The sequence below is a fragment of the Musa acuminata genome, chromosome BXJ3-10 (assembly GCF_036884655.1).
Source record: "Musa acuminata AAA Group cultivar baxijiao chromosome BXJ3-10, Cavendish_Baxijiao_AAA, whole genome shotgun sequence".
Lineage (NCBI taxonomy): Eukaryota > Viridiplantae > Streptophyta > Magnoliopsida > Zingiberales > Musaceae > Musa > Musa acuminata.
In genome coordinates, this window is record NC_088358.1 from 25,271,571 (window position 1) to 25,289,893 (window position 18,323).

The 18,323-nt window shown below is 38.8% G+C and overlaps 4 protein-coding genes across 8 annotated transcripts; 1 reads left to right on the forward strand and 3 right to left on the reverse strand.

The window, feature by feature from the left end:
- Positions 1-329: 329 nt before the first annotated feature.
- On the reverse strand, positions 330-2,806 carry LOC135650841 (uncharacterized). The gene is made up of 2 exons (XM_065170465.1): positions 2,645-2,806; positions 330-1,254 (listed from the first exon to the last, which is right to left on the reverse strand). The coding sequence occupies exons 1-2, from the start codon at positions 2,751-2,753 to the stop codon at positions 572-574; spliced, it is 792 nt and encodes a 263-aa protein (XP_065026537.1). The 5' UTR covers positions 2,754-2,806; the 3' UTR covers positions 330-571.
- Positions 2,807-4,409: 1,603 nt separating this feature from the next.
- LOC104000941 (protein disulfide isomerase-like 5-1) lies at positions 4,410-7,972 on the forward strand. Its single transcript, XM_009423105.3, has 4 exons — positions 4,410-4,603; positions 5,694-5,752; positions 5,923-6,098; positions 7,641-7,972. Exons 1-4 carry the CDS (start codon positions 4,463-4,465, stop codon positions 7,721-7,723), a joined length of 459 nt encoding a protein of 152 aa, XP_009421380.2. The 5' UTR covers positions 4,410-4,462; the 3' UTR covers positions 7,724-7,972.
- A 541-nt stretch (positions 7,973-8,513) lies between these two features.
- LOC135650720 (elongation factor 1-alpha-like) lies at positions 8,514-12,692 on the reverse strand. Its single transcript, XM_065170275.1, has 3 exons — positions 12,545-12,692; positions 10,282-10,770; positions 8,514-9,662 (listed from the first exon to the last, which is right to left on the reverse strand). The coding sequence occupies exons 2-3, from the start codon at positions 10,741-10,743 to the stop codon at positions 8,781-8,783; spliced, it is 1,344 nt and encodes a 447-aa protein (XP_065026347.1). The 5' UTR covers positions 10,744-10,770; positions 12,545-12,692; the 3' UTR covers positions 8,514-8,780.
- Positions 12,693-13,442: 750 nt separating this feature from the next.
- Positions 13,443-17,929, reverse strand: LOC135650405 (protein IQ-DOMAIN 2-like). 5 transcript variants are annotated; one of them, XM_065169703.1, is made up of 7 exons: positions 17,691-17,929; positions 17,485-17,563; positions 17,240-17,390; positions 16,834-17,142; positions 15,581-15,802; positions 14,576-14,695; positions 13,443-14,373 (listed from the first exon to the last, which is right to left on the reverse strand). In XM_065169703.1, exons 3-7 carry the CDS (start codon positions 17,312-17,314, stop codon positions 13,672-13,674), a joined length of 1,428 nt encoding a protein of 475 aa, XP_065025775.1. In that variant the 5' UTR covers positions 17,315-17,390; positions 17,485-17,563; positions 17,691-17,929; the 3' UTR covers positions 13,443-13,671. The 5 variants fall into 5 exon arrangements, with proteins under 5 accessions (XP_065025775.1, XP_065025774.1, XP_065025776.1 ...); XM_065169702.1 differs by having other exon boundaries at positions 17,764-17,928; XM_065169704.1 differs by lacking the exon at positions 17,485-17,563 and having other exon boundaries at positions 17,764-17,929.
- Positions 17,930-18,323: the final 394 nt, after the last annotated feature.

Here is an 18,323-nt window from a genome sequence, read left to right on the forward strand (position 1 = left end):
AAGGTCATCAATTTGTTAGGTATAATGAGATCATATTCACTGTAATCAAGAGCATAGAAGACCTACATAGTCCATCGTATGGCTAAAGATTCATCAAGGAAATAAGAAAGTCATCATGCCTATTGAACTTACTCAATCCCCCTTTGCAATAAAAAAATGCTATCTGCAATACCCAAGTTCAAAAAGGAATACAGATTTCATATATAACTAACACATCCACAAACATTCTTTTCACGTACTAACAGTGACAAAATCTAAATTTGAACTGGTTTACCGATCCAGAACCAGTCCAAGCAGATCAGGCTACAAAGTTTACTGCAAGAATATACTGAAGGGTTCAAACACAAATATTGCTGTTCCTTACCAACTAATGAGTGTTTCAAAGGATACAGAACTGCCAATTATTGAAAGAAAAATAGCAAAACTTGGTTCTGGACTGATAGATCTACACAAACCGACAAAGACTAGTCAAGCATGCTGTAGGGATTCATCATAGTGAAACTGCAAATATGTTAAACGTTCAGCTAAACAACAAAACGCATGGCAAGCAAAATTTAGGAATGCTCCATGATCACAGGTTCTTGAAAGCAGATTCATGAGATGCTTTTTGAGGCGTCAACCTCGCCAGTAATGCTTTGTTGTGGCAGTGCTCGACATCGACGAAGTAGAAGTTATCCTCGGCCTTGAAGGTTACAAATGGTCTATTGGTCTCTGGTGGCCTGACATCAGCAAACTTGATTGTCCTTGGTACAGGTGTAGCCAACCAAGACATCATCTCAACCTCAAAGTTATCAGAACCAGGTTGCCATCTCAGCTTGTGAATATATGGGCTCACAAACCAGTGCAGAGCAGCAGTAGTGGAAGCACTGAGCAAAATCACAGTAGATGCAACAGCTCCCTTAAGGATCACATTCATCTCAGGGGATGTCATAAATGTTATGACAGGCCCAAGAGACACCGAGAGGCAGCAGGTTGACAGGGACAAAAGTTTCACTTTTTTAATGGTTGAAGAGATAGGTCCCTGGTAAATAAACCCAGTTTCTTTACCATCTTTCTCTGTCTCTCCTCTTCTAGGTCCAATGCTAATCTTGCTTTCACCATTTTCAGATTTTGCATATGCAGCTTGAGAAACCCATCTTTTCTGATCAGATATATTGGTTTCTGAGGTGATACTACCCGCTTTAAGTGGCATTGAGGTGGAGCAAGTAAAGGCATAATAATGATTCCATGTTCCATGCCTAGAAGGCAAATGATCTGAATCAAGGAAAAGAAAGCAAATTACAATCTGCTACTTGTTCTGGCAAAACATAAAACATGCTGCAGAATGGTTGTGAAATATACCATGAAACTTATTTTTGCAATTAATATGAAAGAGGAAAAAAAACATTACTTCATTAACCTCGAGAAAATGAAAATAAATAAACTAAAATTGGGATGCAACGATTACAAACATTTTTAATTTTTAACCCAAAAAATTTCTCCTTTAAAAAGTGAGTCAAAAATATAAGTGCACCTAATGAACACTGTCATAGTGCAATCTGTCAAGTTTCATGTGAAACATTTTCATACAGATATGAAAATGATCATAGAGGCAGCTATTACTTGCTAAAAAACTGCACCCAACAGAGAGGATATTCAGCTTATGCACAATTGTCACATATATAGAAAATCCTGAATGTTTCATCTTTGTTTCCTTAGTCTAGCAAAATGGATACTATCTATGACCAGATCCAAAGAAAACATCAATATAAAAGCTCGGATGAACAATTATTCCTTGTATATAGAGATTGGCGTTGATGATCGTCTTCTTGAACGGCACATGATATTTATACAGCTAGGAAATCTGCAAGGGTTAAGTCAGCAACCCAAGCAGCATAAAGCATCCGTTGACACATATAAACGGTGGATAGCCAAATTCCCAATTAATTGATATAGTGAACCAAATTTCCAGAACACCGACGACTGAGTATTTTCTCTGTCTCATAGACAAGACTATATTCTATTTTCCATTTCCACACCAGACTCATGCTCCTAAAAAATTTCAGATAGGAAAACCTTAATCCACTTCTTATACATGAGAATTATACAGGGGAAATATTTTTTTTCACATGTCCTATACTGTGACACATTAAAACAAACAGACAGGGAATTTAACTATGTACTAAATATTTGATTTTGTGACACTATTACACTTACTAAAAATCACCGGATGATCCTAACGATAGTGTATATTCGGGGTCAATTTACAGTGAAAATGACATTCTCGGAGTTCCAAACTTTTGTAATGTGCATATCTATGGAAAGTTGCGTCCTCCAAGTCCACGCCTTATGATTCTTCTCTAAGAAAAATCCAAAACCTATATTACAGATGCTTTTAGGCGAAAGAACATGAACAGTTACTCTTCCACCAAACTGAAATTTTTTTCTCGAATGTCCCATGTTAGGGCAAAATTTTGGAAGCATGATGCGAAGAAAAGATTCATTTTTGCTGTGCCAAAAATCAAGTGAGGTCATCTTTTTGGCGTTCCCGACCGACTTACGGATCGAGAAACGTCAAATTATAATTGAACTTAGGACGGAAACAAGGAGAGACGTTTGCGGTGATCATAGAGCAGAACAAAGCAAAAACGCATGCATATCAGACCTGACCAAGAAATCCTCCGGGACGGAAGCGGCCGCGGCGACAGCTGAACGGTGGCCGTCGATCGAGAAAGAAGGAGCCGAGAGACCGATCCGAGTCCCCTCGCCGCCATGGCTCCGCTTTCGTTTCCCACTCTGGGGTTCCACCGCTCCTCATAAGCGAGCCGGGTCGGCTCGTGAGCCTTATTGCGATCGCGAACCAAATCTGCATCGCGTCTGAGCTTGGGAGAGTGGACTCGTCTCAACCTTCACGGCTGAGCTTGCTGACACTTAAGTCGAGCTTAAAAGCTCGCACTGACATAAAGCAAGCACCGAAGAGTGCACATGCAAAGGCTTTGAGTTACTTAGTGCGGGAATGATGATAACATATCATCCATATGGCACGCACATATGACATATTTCGTGACTCTAAAAGCATTTTTTGGGTTGACTTATATAGTGTGACTTGTCAGACATATTGGGTTATATGGAATTTACCCGTTGTCTTCCTCGATGATGTATCGAGTAAACCATCAATCATTTGGAGTATGAAGTGCAATTAAATCAATTTATTTATTTTAAGGATTAATCAGGAGAATTTAATGTTAACTTAGAAAAATAAAAATAAAATAAAATAATGAAGTATCGATGCTTCGTTCAAAAAATACCAAATTGGTAATTCAAGTAATGTACGATTACCGCATGTATCATAAACAATTATTATCCTTATAAGATTGATTTCAAATATTCAATCAATAATCAATGAAATAACATGACGAGTACATCGAATAGTCGTAACAAAGAGAAATGATACTAAGATCATTTGCCCTATGCAAATGAAACTTAGACAGATGTTTTCCCGGAATAGAACATGAACCTAAAAGAATTGAAAAGGCTCATTCAAAAAAAACAGAAATTACATCGTAAATTGAATATCGATGAAATAATACATCAATGAGAGAGATTTGTTCAATTTTAATAAGTTCAATAAATTCTTTTTTTTAAGGTAAGGAAGCCAAAAGACATCTCATGTCTTTTAAAATATGAAAGTTTTATCAGAAAAATAAAAATCTATTACAGAAAAAAAAAAAAAACTAGAATCGACACATTGATTCTTTTTTCGTATTTTTTTTTTAAAGATATACATACAAAGGTGTACGTACAGTTCTAAAGGAACCAATTTTGTTCTTTCTTCGATAGAATAGAAGAGAAAAAAAAGTTAATTATAGAAGAGAAGATGCTTGTACGGTTGTTCAATTTATTCTTGTTATTTTTTTTTTATCCCTTACATTAGGCCAATCATGCAAGATAGAAGAATCATTCATGATGTTGTATCAATATCATTAATGTCATGATTCATCAACTTGCTGATTCTTTTTACGAATCACAAACAAAAGAATTTATCCCGAAAATGAAAGAACTATTAAAACTTCGCGAATCCCTCACAAAAGTTTATGTATAAAGAATAGATAAACCTTTATAGGTTTATGTTAAGAGGGTCAGCTACCTAACAAACTTTTCTAATTAAATATCATCATTATATAGATAACTCTTATTGTGAAAAGAGTTATTACTATGGGTAGAGTAAAGAGTGTGAACTATATTAGGTCACAGTACCATTTGGTTAAACGAAGGAAGAGACTCCGGTGTCGTATAGAAACGATGGATGCCGCCAAATGTTGAACCGGAATTAGCCCAACCCACGATCGTTTCGGTCTGACAGAATTAGCCCACTCCAAATTTCAAACCGGGGCCGGCTGGGAAATAAAACGGGGTTCAAAATCGGCGGCGCCTCTCGGTTCGATAAAGTTGAGGACCTAAGATCGAGTATTGGGAAACCGCCATGGATCTCGTCCATACCCACCACAGCCGGCGTTCGCTTCTCTTCCTCCTCCTCCTCCTCCCCCTCTTCTTCTTCCTGAGCGCATGCCCTGGATCCCGTGCCGAGGTGATAACCCTCACCGAAGAAACTTTCGCGGACAAGGTACTATTTCATCTGGTCAACTCGATCTCGATCTGTACTTTTTCCCATTTCTCTTTGATTTCTGTAAACTTGGATGATATCGAACGATATTGAATCTAAATTTGAGCGGGTTCTGATTCAGTACTTCAAATCGGTTGTTTTCACCACTGAATTTGGATCCCTAACCCTATCTTTTCTTTGATTCTAACACATTAGATCGGCGCTTCTAAGACTTCATGCTAATGCAAGTTAATCGTTAGTAACCGGAGGTTCAAGAAGAAGCTGGCATGATGTCCCAAGGGATCTGTTTCCTGCCATTGAGCTTGGCAGGCAATACAATAGTCAATTTAACTACTATCAGATCTCTTTTATGATATCTAAAATAGTTTTCTCAGGTCTTGTTTATATCTCTTCTTTCCCTACCCAAATTGTCCCCCTTTCTAACTCGCGAAACTATCGGCCTTCTTTGGACATACCTATAGCATCTTAAATGAACCACCATAAATATATATTTTTGATTGGGAACATCAACATAGTTTATGAACATAAATGTGTCTTTTCTTATCTTTATTAGTAGTAGGCCCACACTTATATTTCAATATTCTCATGTCCCTAACACAACTTCTTGTATATTTTGTTTTCAAACGACTCGATAATATAATTCACGAAGCGTGGCTGCGCTTAATGTCATTTCCATAACACTTAATTTTGAACAACCCAATAATCTAATCCATAAAACATGGCTGGCCTCGCTATTATTTTATATAATTTTGTTTTTGATATATGGGGCACAAAATGAGCACACAACATATATGCATCTCTATCCTGATCATCTTGATCCAACAAATATAGGTATATATATGCATGCATATGATATTTTGATGCACTGGATATCCAGATTTAACATGCATAAATGATATTGGTTGCATCTCCAAGATCGTTTGGGTTGTTTTAATAGGTTTTTCACCATAACGCTAACTTAGGTATGCTGGCAACTCATGTAATATGTGTGCACTAGAATTTGGCATATGTTTTATGGTCACCTTTTCACATTCTCTTGGGCTCTTATGTTGAATGGTAGCAACTTCTGAATCTATTTTTCCTTGTTTAGGTGAAGGAAAAGGACACCGTTTGGTTTGTACAATTCTGTGTGCCATGGTGTAAACACTGGTAATTACTTCATGCATCTTATGTTTATGTGATGACCTGAAGTGTGAACTGTTTCCATTTATTACACTTTTTTTTTTTTACTTTATCTCTGACTATCAGCACATATATGCATCAATCATTAATAAGTGTGTTAATCATCTTGATTATTAATTGATGACACTCCATTGCAGTAAGAATTTAGGAACACTGTGGGAGGACTTGGGGAAGACAATGGAAGGTGAAGATGAAATAGAGATAGGGCAAGTTGATTGCAGTACAAGCAAACCAGTGTGCACCAAAGTTGACATTCATTCATATCCTACATTTAAGATATTTTATGATGGCGAAGAAATCGCAAAATATAAAGGTACTCCTTATCATATATAACTGGAAATTATGCTTCATATGTTCTAGAAAATTTGCTTTGACATTTATTTTGAAAAATTCTGATAATTACTTGTATTTTTTAAATTAAAAATCATGAGTTCTTAGTTTCTTAGGCGTGACATGAATTTTATGATGAAGCTGTGATATGATAAATTTCATGTGTTCTTGTGTGATATTGTCGCAAATTCCTTAGAATTTGCTATCTAATACTGGAATCTATCCAATCTGCCAGCACTTGGAAATCAGTTCTTCTCTTTTTATGGATATCCTAGTTTTAGACAACTATGATGAATTTGAAACAAATAAAGATTTGAAAATTTGGAGCGTGTCAACTAAGAACACCTGTAGAAGTGGTTACTTGAGATTCCAAGAAGAATCCTGCGCAAGAAAAAAGGGGGTGACTCAGATAAGTACCTGGACATAATTTCAAATAATTTAAGGTTTTCCGACTTTAAGAATAGTTATTGCTCCTGAGCTTCTCTATTACTATTTCCTGACTCAGATGGAATATGTAAACTTCCTTAGAGTTAGCTATGTGCTAATATGTAGCATCTGTTAAATTGTGTGAAATGGAGAACATCAGCTTCATCCAAATATGTTTAAGGTGGTGTTTTTTCTTTATGTTTGATAGCACTGGTATCTGTTGCTCGTGTGACAATAGGGTAAAGAAAGCATGAATCTTCTAAGGACGCAGCTTACTGCTTCAAAAGACATTCATCTCATCTATGATACACAAATCAGCATCTGAATAAACAATTTACAAAGGATTCTATATCTCACCAGTATCCAATTTTCAATTGGATATGCCAAGTATCCAGCTGCATCAAAGTCTCATTTTAGTATCCATGAATATCCAATGAACACGTATGCAAACTCAAAGCATCCATGTCCGGTCGAATTTTATCCAATTTTGAAACAACTGAAGTTCTTCATCAATGATGGTCATGGTGATCTCTCACTCTCTTGCTGGGCAAGTAAGTTGCATTAGAATGACTTTATCACATATAAAGCTATTCCCTGGGGATGCCTACCATGGCCTGAGATTGCGAAAATGTGTTCTGTTATTGATATTATTCATCAGAGTGTGAATTTTGGCTCAAAAGGTTGTTTTGCTGTGTTCTTTAATTACATAGTTAAGATTGTGCACATTGGTCCTCCTCAGACCCTACGATCGCAACAATTCTATGCGCTGACCACTCTAGCAATATTGTTTGTTTAATGGAACTGGAGATCCATGAGCTAGGAAGTTATATTGATTGTGTTCAAAGATGAACTTTGGTGATAGATTAAAGTCATATTATTCAAGTTATTGTGGTTTTTCTTCTGATTGAATTCAAAATTTGGTATCTTGATGTGACTTCTGTGATAAAAATTTTGAATTCAAACTTCAGCCTAATAATTAAATGTTTAAAGAGACTACGATTGTCTGAAATCAACCTCCTTGTTATGCATTTGAGATTGCAATGTTATTTTGGAAAGCCTGCTCATCATACTCAAGAAGCTTGCTATACATGATTTGCAGGTCCCAGACAAGTCGAACCACTTAAACAATTTGTGCTGGATGAAGCAGATAAAGCAGCAAGAGCAAAGCTAGAAGCTGATTAAATGACAGACGGATCCCAGGATCTCGACTTTTTCTTGCCAAAGACGGTTGGCCGAGTTTTATTTTCAGTAGTCACCAAGCTTGCTTTTTTCCTTAATTTTTTGTGCTTCCAGTACCGGTTATTTTTTATCTTCCCCCAACAATCAAATGGGACATTGACCACACAATTGTTGCCGCACCTACCAATACATTCTGAAATTGTGTTGTTTAATCACTAAAATCCAGCATTTAGTGTCAATTTAATTACTGTCCATATGGTTTTTCTGCTCTGTAGATGCAACTACATCTCAGAATGGTGATAGCATTTGGTCATTGTTTTTGTTTTAATTTTCATTTCTTGTAACATCGTAAGATTGCGACTAATAAGCTTCGAATACTCAGATTGTGAATGTTTTGGTCCGGTAAGTTTGCACGGTACTCCAAGAGGATGTGGGAGGCAGTAATCAATTAGTAAGATTACACATAATGAGTCGAGGCTGTAAAACCATAGGGACTTTAAACCACAAGAAAACAAACCTACCTTTCATTATCTCATAAAGAATAATTAATTGATAACTACCTACGAAGACAAATAACCAAATGGAACATCTGCAAATTACGCACTTACCACGATCGGAAGACAAACTCAATACACGTCCCATATGCTGGGAAACGAGGATCAAACGTCCTGTGGAACGCCTCTCAATCCGAGGCAGAAACCAGCAAACATGGCTAAAAGATTGAACCGAAAGGATTTAGAGACTTGCTGCCAATCACAAGAAAACTAGACCTGATCCAATTTACACTAAAAAGGACCCAAAAACATAGAATTTTTATTTTAAAGCAGAATGTTCACAACTCTTCTGAGGGCCACTAAATTTCACATAAATATTCCGAACTGCCAGGGAGTAGAGACCCTAAAATCTCCCAAGACAGCTGCACTTAGACTCACATAAGCAAACATACGCAAGAAAGAAACACCAAAAGGGGTTGATGGGGGAAAACCATCGAAGGCTTTCGTCGCCTCAGCCACTAAGCACCTACATGTATAACATTACACTGCTGCAGAGCTGAATCATCTCATTTCTTCTTGGCAGCAGCCTTGGTGACCTTAGCACCGGTAGGATCCTTCTTCTCGACACTCTTGATGACACCCACGGCCACAGTCTGACGCATATCCCTCACAGCAAAACGACCAAGTGGAGGATACTGGGAGAACGTTTCCACAACCATGGGCTTGGACGGAATCATCTTCACGAAGCCTGCATCGCCATTCTTGAGGAACTTTGGCTCCTTCTCAAGCTCCTTTCCAGAACGTCTATCGATCTTGGTGAGAATCTCAGCAAACTTGACTGCAATATGGGACGTGTGGCAGTCGAGCACAGGGGCATAACCATTGCTAATTTGGCCTGGGTGGTTCATGATGATGACCTGAGAAGTGAAGTTAGCAGCCTCCTTTGCAGGATCTTCTTTAGAATTGGATGCGACGAAACCTCTCTTAAGATCCTTCACAGCAACATTCTTCACGTTAAAGCCAACATTGTCACCAGGGAAGGCTTCTTGGAGAGCTTCATGGTGCATCTCAACTGACTTAACTTCGGTTGTCAAACCTGTTGGACCAAAAGTAACAACCATGCCAGGCTTGAGGACACCAGTCTCAACACGTCCAACCGGGACAGTACCAATACCACCAATCTTGTACACATCCTGAAGAGGAAGACGAAGGGGCTTGTCTGATGGCCTCTTTGGTTCCTGGATCATGTCAAGAGCCTCGAGAAGGGTTGGGCCCTTGTACCAATCCAGGTTGGTAGACCTCTCGATCATGTTGTCACCCTCAAATCCAGAGATGGGGACAAAAGGAATCTTCTCAGGGTTGTAACCCACCTTCTTGAGGTAAGAAGAAACCTCCTTGACGATTTCATCATACCTGGCCTTGGAATACTTTGGTGTGGTTGCATCCATCTGCAATGAGACAAAGGACAACTCAACTGATTAGGAGGAAAAGGAGGAAGGTTGTGGAGAGCAGGTATGGTCAATTAGAGATATTAAACTTTGGATTTTTTTCTACACAAACATAAAGAAAAGTAGGACTTTCATCTGTCACTGGGCATCATCTGACATGGTGTCCCAGTTTAACTGTCAAACTCGTTTAGTTTGTGGAATAAAGCACTGCATGAACCTGGGCCGGCACTGTATATGACCAAACATGCATTACACCAGGCAGCAGTCAGTTGATTACTTGGTGGAGTGGGTCAGCTCAGTCAGCGACTGTTGGTAGGCCCAACTCCAACCATTACTGGCTTGCAAGCTAGACCCAGACACCATGTGAACAGAGGACTCGCTTCATAAGATAGCATCTCATTGCAAAGACACTTACAGAAGTGCTGACGACAGTGATGCAAGGTAAAAGCGTCATGTTAATGATACTAGACCCTCCAAGAAGACATGACCAATATACAATGTTGCAGAAAAGAAAGTCCTCAACGGTTTTGGACAATGCCAAACATTCATAAAAAGATAATTCTGACCAGATACAGAAAAGTGCACCAAATTAACCATTTCAATAAGTTAAGATGATTACCTTGTTGCAGCAGCAAATCATCTGTTTAACTCCAAGGGTAAAAGCAAGCAGAGCATGCTCACGAGTCTGGCCATCCTTAGAGATACCAGCTTCAAAACCACCAGTAGTTGAGTCAATGATAAGAACAGCACAGTCAGCCTGGGATGTTCCAGTGATCATATTTTTAATGAAGTCACGGTGTCCAGGAGCATCAATGACAGTACAATAATACTTGGTTGTTTCAAACTTCCAAAGTGCAATATCAATGGTAATCCCTCTCTCACGCTCAGCCTTAAGCTTGTCAAGAACCCAGGCATACTTGAATGACCTCTTGTTCATCTCAGCAGCCTCCTTTTCAAACCTCTCAATGACACGCTTGTCAATACCACCAAGCTTGTAGATAAGATGCCCAGTGGTGGTTGACTTGCCAGAATCGACGTGACCAATGACCACAATGCTGATGTGAACCTTCTCTTTCCCCATGGCGACTATAGCTTAAAGCAAAAAATACTACCAATAAAGAAAAGATAATTAACATCAGATATAAACTCTGTAATCTGTAATAATTCTTAAATTATGAAACAAAAAACATATCAGGTGCCACTAAGCAATCACCAACTTAATGTATTTTAGATGCATCAGATATATGAATCATTTTAATATAAAGAACCACTTAGACATAGGATATACAGATTCTAGTAAAAGAAACAACATATTAAAATTATTGTTCCAGATCTAATTGAAAACAACATAACTTGTGTAGATGACTAGTTATAACAGTCAACAACATGGAATATTGATTCAAACATTAAACTTGTTATGAGTCTGAAACTTCTAATATCCTTTTTAGCCATAAAAGAGGAGCAAAAAGGTCAAGTAAATGGACCCATTAAGCAAGTGACAACATAGTTATTGCACAATCAAATACATGTGACCAATCTCTAGGCAATAATTTGTCTAGGACCATGTGCAACTGCAGTAGCAATATAAATTCAAGGACAGTCCTCAGAGAGGTGGATGTCTCTACCAACTTAACGACAAAATATATGATGTCATACCAAATGCAAATTATTACTAATGATTTTCAGAAAGTAATGTTCCATGAAATGCTAAATGAAACTTGAAACATACAAATGGTACAAACAGGCTAGTAAGAAATCAATGCAGAAGACATCTTAAGCACACATGAATACAGGAGTTAAACATAATGAAAGCGTACAATGATGAATGAACATAAGAACCACATTTGAGTTGTATGCCACAAAAGCCACTGTTTATGAAATTACATGAATTTAAAGCTAGAAAAATAGTATTAACTAAAACAAGCTTCGTCAAGCACTAGCTATTTTAATTACAGCATTCAGATCAACCCTGCATTAAGGATTCATAAACTAGTTCCATCAACATTTGATAAAGCAAGAACGATTCTAGAGAAGATCCTTCCAGTAAGAGGGAATAATGACATGTCAAATAAGATGAGCAGCCCTCTAAACTATCTAGGTCTGCGCAATACATTAGGCATATCTCTTGATGATATACTGGCGTGGAGACCGAACTTGGGAATGTAATGAAGTCAATAGCGTCCAATAGGATTTGAACCTATACCCAAGGCCTAAAGAGCCTTCATCCTTCCCATTAGACAATGGACGCTTAAATCATTCCCATGTTCTTTGATCAAACGATATACAGCACACAAAATTTAAAGACAATTCTAGTTTCACATCAGGATCCCATGAGAACAGGACAAAATTCACCAAAGTCAGAATTTATGTGCTAAAACAATAATTCAGTGAGAAAATGAACATGAGATCTATAGATAATTTCGCTAAATTGTTAGATCTAACATGCAAGGTACAAATCACAGAAACGTGTTAATTACCAAATCCAAGGATAGTTAATTACCATAAACAACCATAAAAAAAAGCGCAGGGGGGCGTAGAAGCGCGCCGAATTAAAATCTAGGGTTTATATTAAAGGCACAAATAAAAAGAAACCCCAACCGTGCACATACTTCGACAAAACTCATGAAAAGTAAGACATCAGAGTCTCAAATGAATAAAATCGACGCAACGACTGGAACTCACCTCAGCGAAAAACAAGAATCAAGATAACTATGCCAGCTGATCGAAAAGGGGACGAGAATCGCCATAATCAAACTCAAATATCGAGAAAAACAAGTCAACTTACGAAAAGACTCATCGTTCCGACACGGTTACAGATCAAGAACACGCAACAAAGAAACAGAGGCAAAGCAATGATCCGCGATCGGGCGATTGGAACTCACCTAATACAGAGGCGGCCGCGAGGTAGCGAATTTAGTTGCGGAGATGGGCGACGCCCTCCGCTTCTTTTAAAGACATCCGGGGGCGTAGTGGCACCTAGGGTTTACTCTTCACCGTCCGATCCTTGTATCTGACGGTCCTGAAAGTGTCATCGTCAGCTCCGTCCGAATTAAATCCAACGGTTATAGAGGGCTCCGAGCAGGAGCACGAATCGTATCGCATAAAAGAGACCCCCTTTACGGTCGTCGGAAATGACATCATCGGACGGTGGAGGATGTCGAGTGGAATTGGGTAATATTATACATTAACTTCTCCTCCTTTATTTTTCGTTTCATTTATTGGAGTTTATGTTTTGCTCATTAGTAAGACAATTTGGAGATGATGGTCGCATAAAAGATTAAGAAGATAATAAGATAATGGTATGACTAATTGATTATCTCATATTAAATCAATAAATTAAATAAATCATAAATTTTCTATTCGAATCTTTCGTATAAAAGTTTTAAGATGATAATAGGATAACAGTATTACTAATATCGTAGTCTCATGTGAAAATAAAATTTGTCATGATAATAAGATAAGAGTATTACTAATTGATCATCATCTCATGTTAAAATAAAATTTGAATAATCATATTTTTTGAGTTTCTTATAATCCTTCAGTAGTACATCAGTTACTATTTGTCATAACTCAATATGATAAAATAACTTATTTGTTAATTGATGAAATAATTGATTGAAAATGTTTAAGCCCGATAATCTTTCAATCTTTCATAAATTAATCTTAATCTTTAAGCAGTTTAGGACAAAATAACATATTTCCACAGCCAAACTTACTAAGCAGCATGTAATTGAAATATAAGTCCCATGGAAGCATGCATTTACATTTAACACCACAGAATGCAATGGAGTTCCAAAAATTGGAATCATGTAGTAGAAACTTCAATTAAATCCTTGTTCATCACAAAATAAGAATTCATATAAACAAACCACTCACTTGCAAACATCTCACTCAAGATAAATGGTAATCATAGAATAAACTGACAACAGTTGGTCCTCCACCCATTTCATAACTATCTTCTCCCAGGTTTCAATGGAGCTGCCTGCTTCTCGTGTTGATTCTGTCGTGATCAGGATCGGACTTCTACATCCTTCACCAATGCCATGTCCACCTTGGGAGGACCTGAGCTCCGTCTCACCGCAGCTGGAGATGCTGGACTGTATCTCTCTCCTGTGGGGAAAGACAGCCTCTTCTTCGCAGAAACCACAGAGGATCTGTCTGCAGACTCGATGGTGTCATCTGAAAGGCTCTGGAAGCGGGACTTCGCTCTTGCTGATTCCGTGGGTGCCATGTAGCTCGGAACAGCTGGTGAACCAGCTAGGCTCTCATCGTCTCTCACTGATGCTGCTGCTAAGCTGTGCCTCCTGGATCGCTCAGATTGCAGGCTGACCATGCTCCTCAAGTCGTCTTCCAATGGTACCCAACCACGCTTCGGACTTGCTGATTTCATCTTCCCTGTTAACAATGGTGCCTTCACAGGTGGTGTCGAGGGAGATTGGCGGCTTGCAGGACGACTTGGTTTCTGGTTTGATGGTGACGGCTTATCTGGATTGGCATTGCGACAAGCATAAGCTTTTAAGATTACCCCACCTCCATCACTCTGCATGGCACTCTTGATGGAGGCACGGTCATCGTTCGGTTCTCTATCTGTTGTGCTCCTGGTCTCCCATGGCCTTGCTGCCATCCATCGCTCCAACCAGCTCCAACCCCATTGTAGGTTGTTGGGGTCCATAAACAATGGATTCACTGGCTTTGAGGAACTCTTCCACTGCTGCACAGCAAAATTTGGAAGATAGAAGTACTTGATATTGAAGAATATTATGAATTCAAAAGATATATGAAAGATGCTAAGTGGCAACAATTTTTTTTTTAAAAGAAATGTGGCACTAGCACAAATTTATGAGGAAATTATATTAATAGTTTTAAACATTCACATAGATGCTAAATTCCATTCATAGAATGACCTCGATTACCTGATGAGAAAATGCATAAGCCAGTGCTCTTTCTCTTCTTATTGCAGCCTCTTGCTTGCTTAACAGACTTGCCTCAATCTGTTCTTTTGATTGCAAACTGTCATCCCATTCCTCACCCATCTGTTATTAAAAGAGAAATTAGACATGGTCCAAATTTGCAATTTTTGCTTACTGAAAATGTTTGTTAAGTGTTTTGTTTTTTTTTTTTGCTGTCCTCCAATAACATATAGTTGAAGAAACACATTTAAAGCGATGAATGGCTACAAAAGCAACTTTATTGGCAAGTATCAAACAGGAACGGAATAGAGAATTAAATCCTAGCAGTCGATTTCCTAGCCTCATGTCTGTTAATCTTGACTCGTGAAAGCATATCTTGATCAATCATGTCCACCATACAAACATGTTTCAAGTACTTATCGAGAAAATAGAAAACACTGAATATGTCTCCCAACATCAATGGGTTCTGAAAGTAGCACATGTGTAGAAATATGCGGACAACCAAATTTTCTTGTTTTTTTGTTTCAATCGTGATGCCTAATTCATGGCATTCAAATTTTAGTTCTCTCTAAATCAGTTATCTGTATGTAAAAACATCAAACTTTGTCAAGGTTGCTTCCTGTCTAGTTGGATGCAAACAAGTGGCATGTAATATACAACTTTAACAACATTTATCAGCAACCCTATGCATAGATGGATGTATGCATAAAGATAAGTCATTTTGACCTCTATAGGAAAACCTGTAAAAGTGAAATTGTGTATTCATTTCATCTTTTTCTACATGCAATTATAGATTTAAGCAATCAACCATGAGATCGAATCAAAAAATATATGCACTAAGCAATATATAAGTTAAATATAAATGGCTACATCATCCTCCTGATTAAATAGATGTTAAGAAAAGCGAACAAATTTTGAATGTGTTCTCAGTTCTGTATAACAAGAAAACTTTGTGCTAAGACAGGAAACAAACATGGAATTTGTGAGAGATCTGATGAAAAAAGTTACCTTCAAACTTTCAAGCTCTCTTTCATGTTTGAGCAGCATTTGTCGCTGAAGAGCCTGGTTCTCTTCTAGCATCCTGATTCTCCTTGAGCGGATCTGTGATTGAACCCTTGCCAGGGTCTGCATGCATCGTAATGTGGTTGTAGCCTGACGCTTAACAGTATCACCATCAACCAGTGACTTCAACCTAACCAACCCTCTCAATGCCCGTAGAGCTCTCCTTGCCTTGACACAAGATTGAAACAATAGGCAATTATGAACAATTAACTAACTTAAGAATTTAAAGAAAGAATTTGTGAAGCTGCAAATTTGGAACAGAATATTAAGACTCGTGTTTTGGCCAATCACTTGTAAGCTGAGAAACATAAAGTTTGGTTTTGCCTACCTGCACAATATAGAAAGCTTACCTTCACATTTTTTGTGCTGTTGGTGAGCTTGATTAGATCATCACAATCTCAGATAAATGGCCATCGGTTTGGTAAACAGAACACAGCTATATGGTATAAGATGCATCGAACAATTTTGTTGGTCTCAGTACAGTTATGTAAAGAAATCTGTGCTGTACAAACATGGTTTTTCGAGAAATGATAAAACATGCAAGTATCTGGATGTTACAGTAGGAGTTGGGACATGACATTAATTGAAGATCTTAGGAAGCATAGACACTTAAAGTTAATCACTTGGACTAACTTGGGTTCATTTGAAGATCTTCCATTTTTGACACGCAAGAATATTATCTTAGTTTGACTGTTCACTAATAAACAACAAACAAACATAAACATTGTGCAATAAGTTTCTTGGAAAGCACAAGTGGAACCCACTATTGAGTACTATATTTGTTCATAACCCAAAGCCACGCAAGAACTATGCAAGTTTTGATAGCTTGCCATTTTTAAAATGGCAAGCGATCCCACTAAATTTCTTCTGTTGGACAAACTTGCAGGAACTTTGAACTTGTTGATTGTCTACTACAAAATGACACTCTAGCATCAGAAATGTTAGTGCTTGTTGAGAGCAGAATTGGAACAGCCTACTGGTACAAATGCCATATTCCGAATTCCAACAAGTATATTAATCGTTATATAGCAACAAGAATTGAATCAGCCGACTGGTACAAATGCCATGTGAGTTCAAGTACATAGTAATTATGACCTATATGTTATATTGCAACAGAAGTTAAAATCTCTATGAAGGGCATGAAGAAGATGTGAATAATTTCATTGTTATGTGGAGGACAATGCACCGAGTTCACGTACCAGGTGGCCTCGGAAAGCAGTCTGGATCTTGATTGCAGCGATCTCTTCTGTCGTCTTGCCTGGGTATTTTGTGGTGCTTTTGAGGCGAATGATCTCCCTTGCGGCCTCAGAAGATGTCACAACAGGTTCAATGGCAGCAGGAGCGGCAACTGCTGCGGAACAAGCATGCCTGCTCTGCTCATTCTCAATCTCCACTACTTTATCCTCCTCCGGATGACGAGGAGGCGGAGGAGGAACTACCTCGGAAGCAGCACGCTCTAATGAGTCAGTAGGTTTGGAAGTCCCAGATTCCAGTTTCTTCTTCAATCTCTGGAAAAAAGAAGAAAGGAAAAAATAATGAATTTTCTGTAAGAGAAGTTTGGGAGAGCAGATCTGATCAGCAAAGGAGTGGGGGCAAAATCCGTACCGCTTCCTTCTTCGCCTTTGATTCAGGGCTGAAGACCCTCTTCACAGCGCTGAACCACTTCCCCTTCTTCCCCATGATCCCACTGTTCTTCTTCTTCTTCTTCTTCTTCTTCTTCTTCTTCTTCTCCTTCTTCTTCTTCGAAATGGATACTCTATTAAAATAAATTTGAATCAAGAACCAAAGCGAAATGCAATCTTCGGAGCCAAGGAAGCCAGATCCTGAACAAAAACTAGCAAAAAACCTACCTTTCTCATAAAGATCTGATCTTTTCAACAGAAAAAAGAAAGGTCGCTACCTCAAGCAAGAACAAATCTTTTTCCCTTTCTGAAGGCGAAAGAAATAACAAGTTTCAAGATCTCCTAAGAAAAAAAGAGTTCTATACCAAAATGTATACTTTCCGTAGCAACGGAGGAAAAGAATATGAATGAAGCACGAGTTGAATCGAACAGACAAAAACCAATCCACGGAATAGAAACATGTTGAAGGAGTCGATCATTGGATGCGAAGTGGAATGAGCTGAACACCTTGGAAACCCTCGATCTCTCCCTCTCTCTGGCCTCAGCAACGGACACCGAACACAACCGGACAAAAGAGTCAAAACGAACTCGCGACGACTAAATCAATCGCTTCCTTCTCCGCCACTCCGTGCGAGAAGGAGAGAGACCGGACCGATCCCAGATGAGAATACTAGATCTGCGTGGAGAACGAGCGAGCGAGCGAGCGACCAACGGAAGGACGACGGGCCCACAGAAGGGTCCCACCGAGATGTAATGAACCTACCTCCCCTCGTGATCGGGAGTGGCGGCGGGTCCTACACGGGGCCCATGTCGCAGAGGCAGTTGGGTGAGGTGCACAGGCGACGGAAACAGAGCAGCTCCGTCGTCATCCAAATAGTTGGATCAGGTAACCGCCCGCCCAGCGGTGAGGTTTCCGACACTGGTGACGTGGCAGGAAACGATTGCGCAAAGGGGATTTAGCGAGCTGGAGAGAGAGATGACGCGCTTTGCGGTGCGCACATCGGCACTCACCGTCGAGAACGATCGAGCACGAAACCTGTGAGCTTATACATCTAATGTTGGAAACA

Bases quoted from the DNA above. Each gene is read 5' to 3' on its own strand.
- LOC135650720 (XM_065170275.1), bottom strand. From the start codon at position 10,743: ATGGGGAAAGAGAAGGTTCACATCAGCATTGTGGTCATTGGTCACGTC. The intron at 9,663-10,281 runs GTAATCATCTTA...GTCTCATTGCAG, and splicing joins TGATTTGCTGCTGCAACAAG to ATGGATGCAACCACACCAAA.
- LOC104000941 (XM_009423105.3), top strand. From the start codon at position 4,463: ATGGATCTCGTCCATACCCACCACAGCCGGCGTTCGCTTCTCTTCCTC. The intron at 4,604-5,693 runs GTACTATTTCAT...TTCCTTGTTTAG, and splicing joins AAGAAACTTTCGCGGACAAG to GTGAAGGAAAAGGACACCGT. The intron at 6,099-7,640 runs GTACTCCTTATC...CATGATTTGCAG, and splicing joins AGAAATCGCAAAATATAAAG to GTCCCAGACAAGTCGAACCA.
- LOC135650841 (XM_065170465.1), bottom strand. From the start codon at position 2,753: ATGGCGGCGAGGGGACTCGGATCGGTCTCTCGGCTCCTTCTTTCTCGA. The intron at 1,255-2,644 runs GTCTGATATGCA...TCCTTGATTCAG, and splicing joins CCGGAGGATTTCTTGGTCAG to ATCATTTGCCTTCTAGGCAT.
- LOC135650405 (XM_065169704.1), bottom strand. From the start codon at position 17,314: ATGGGGAAGAAGGGGAAGTGGTTCAGCGCTGTGAAGAGGGTCTTCAGC. The intron at 14,696-15,580 runs GTAACTTTTTTC...TTTTAATAACAG, and splicing joins GAGAGCTTGAAAGTTTGAAG to ATGGGTGAGGAATGGGATGA. The intron at 14,374-14,575 runs GTAATCGAGGTC...TTTGCTGTGCAG, and splicing joins CTTATGCATTTTCTCATCAG to CAGTGGAAGAGTTCCTCAAA.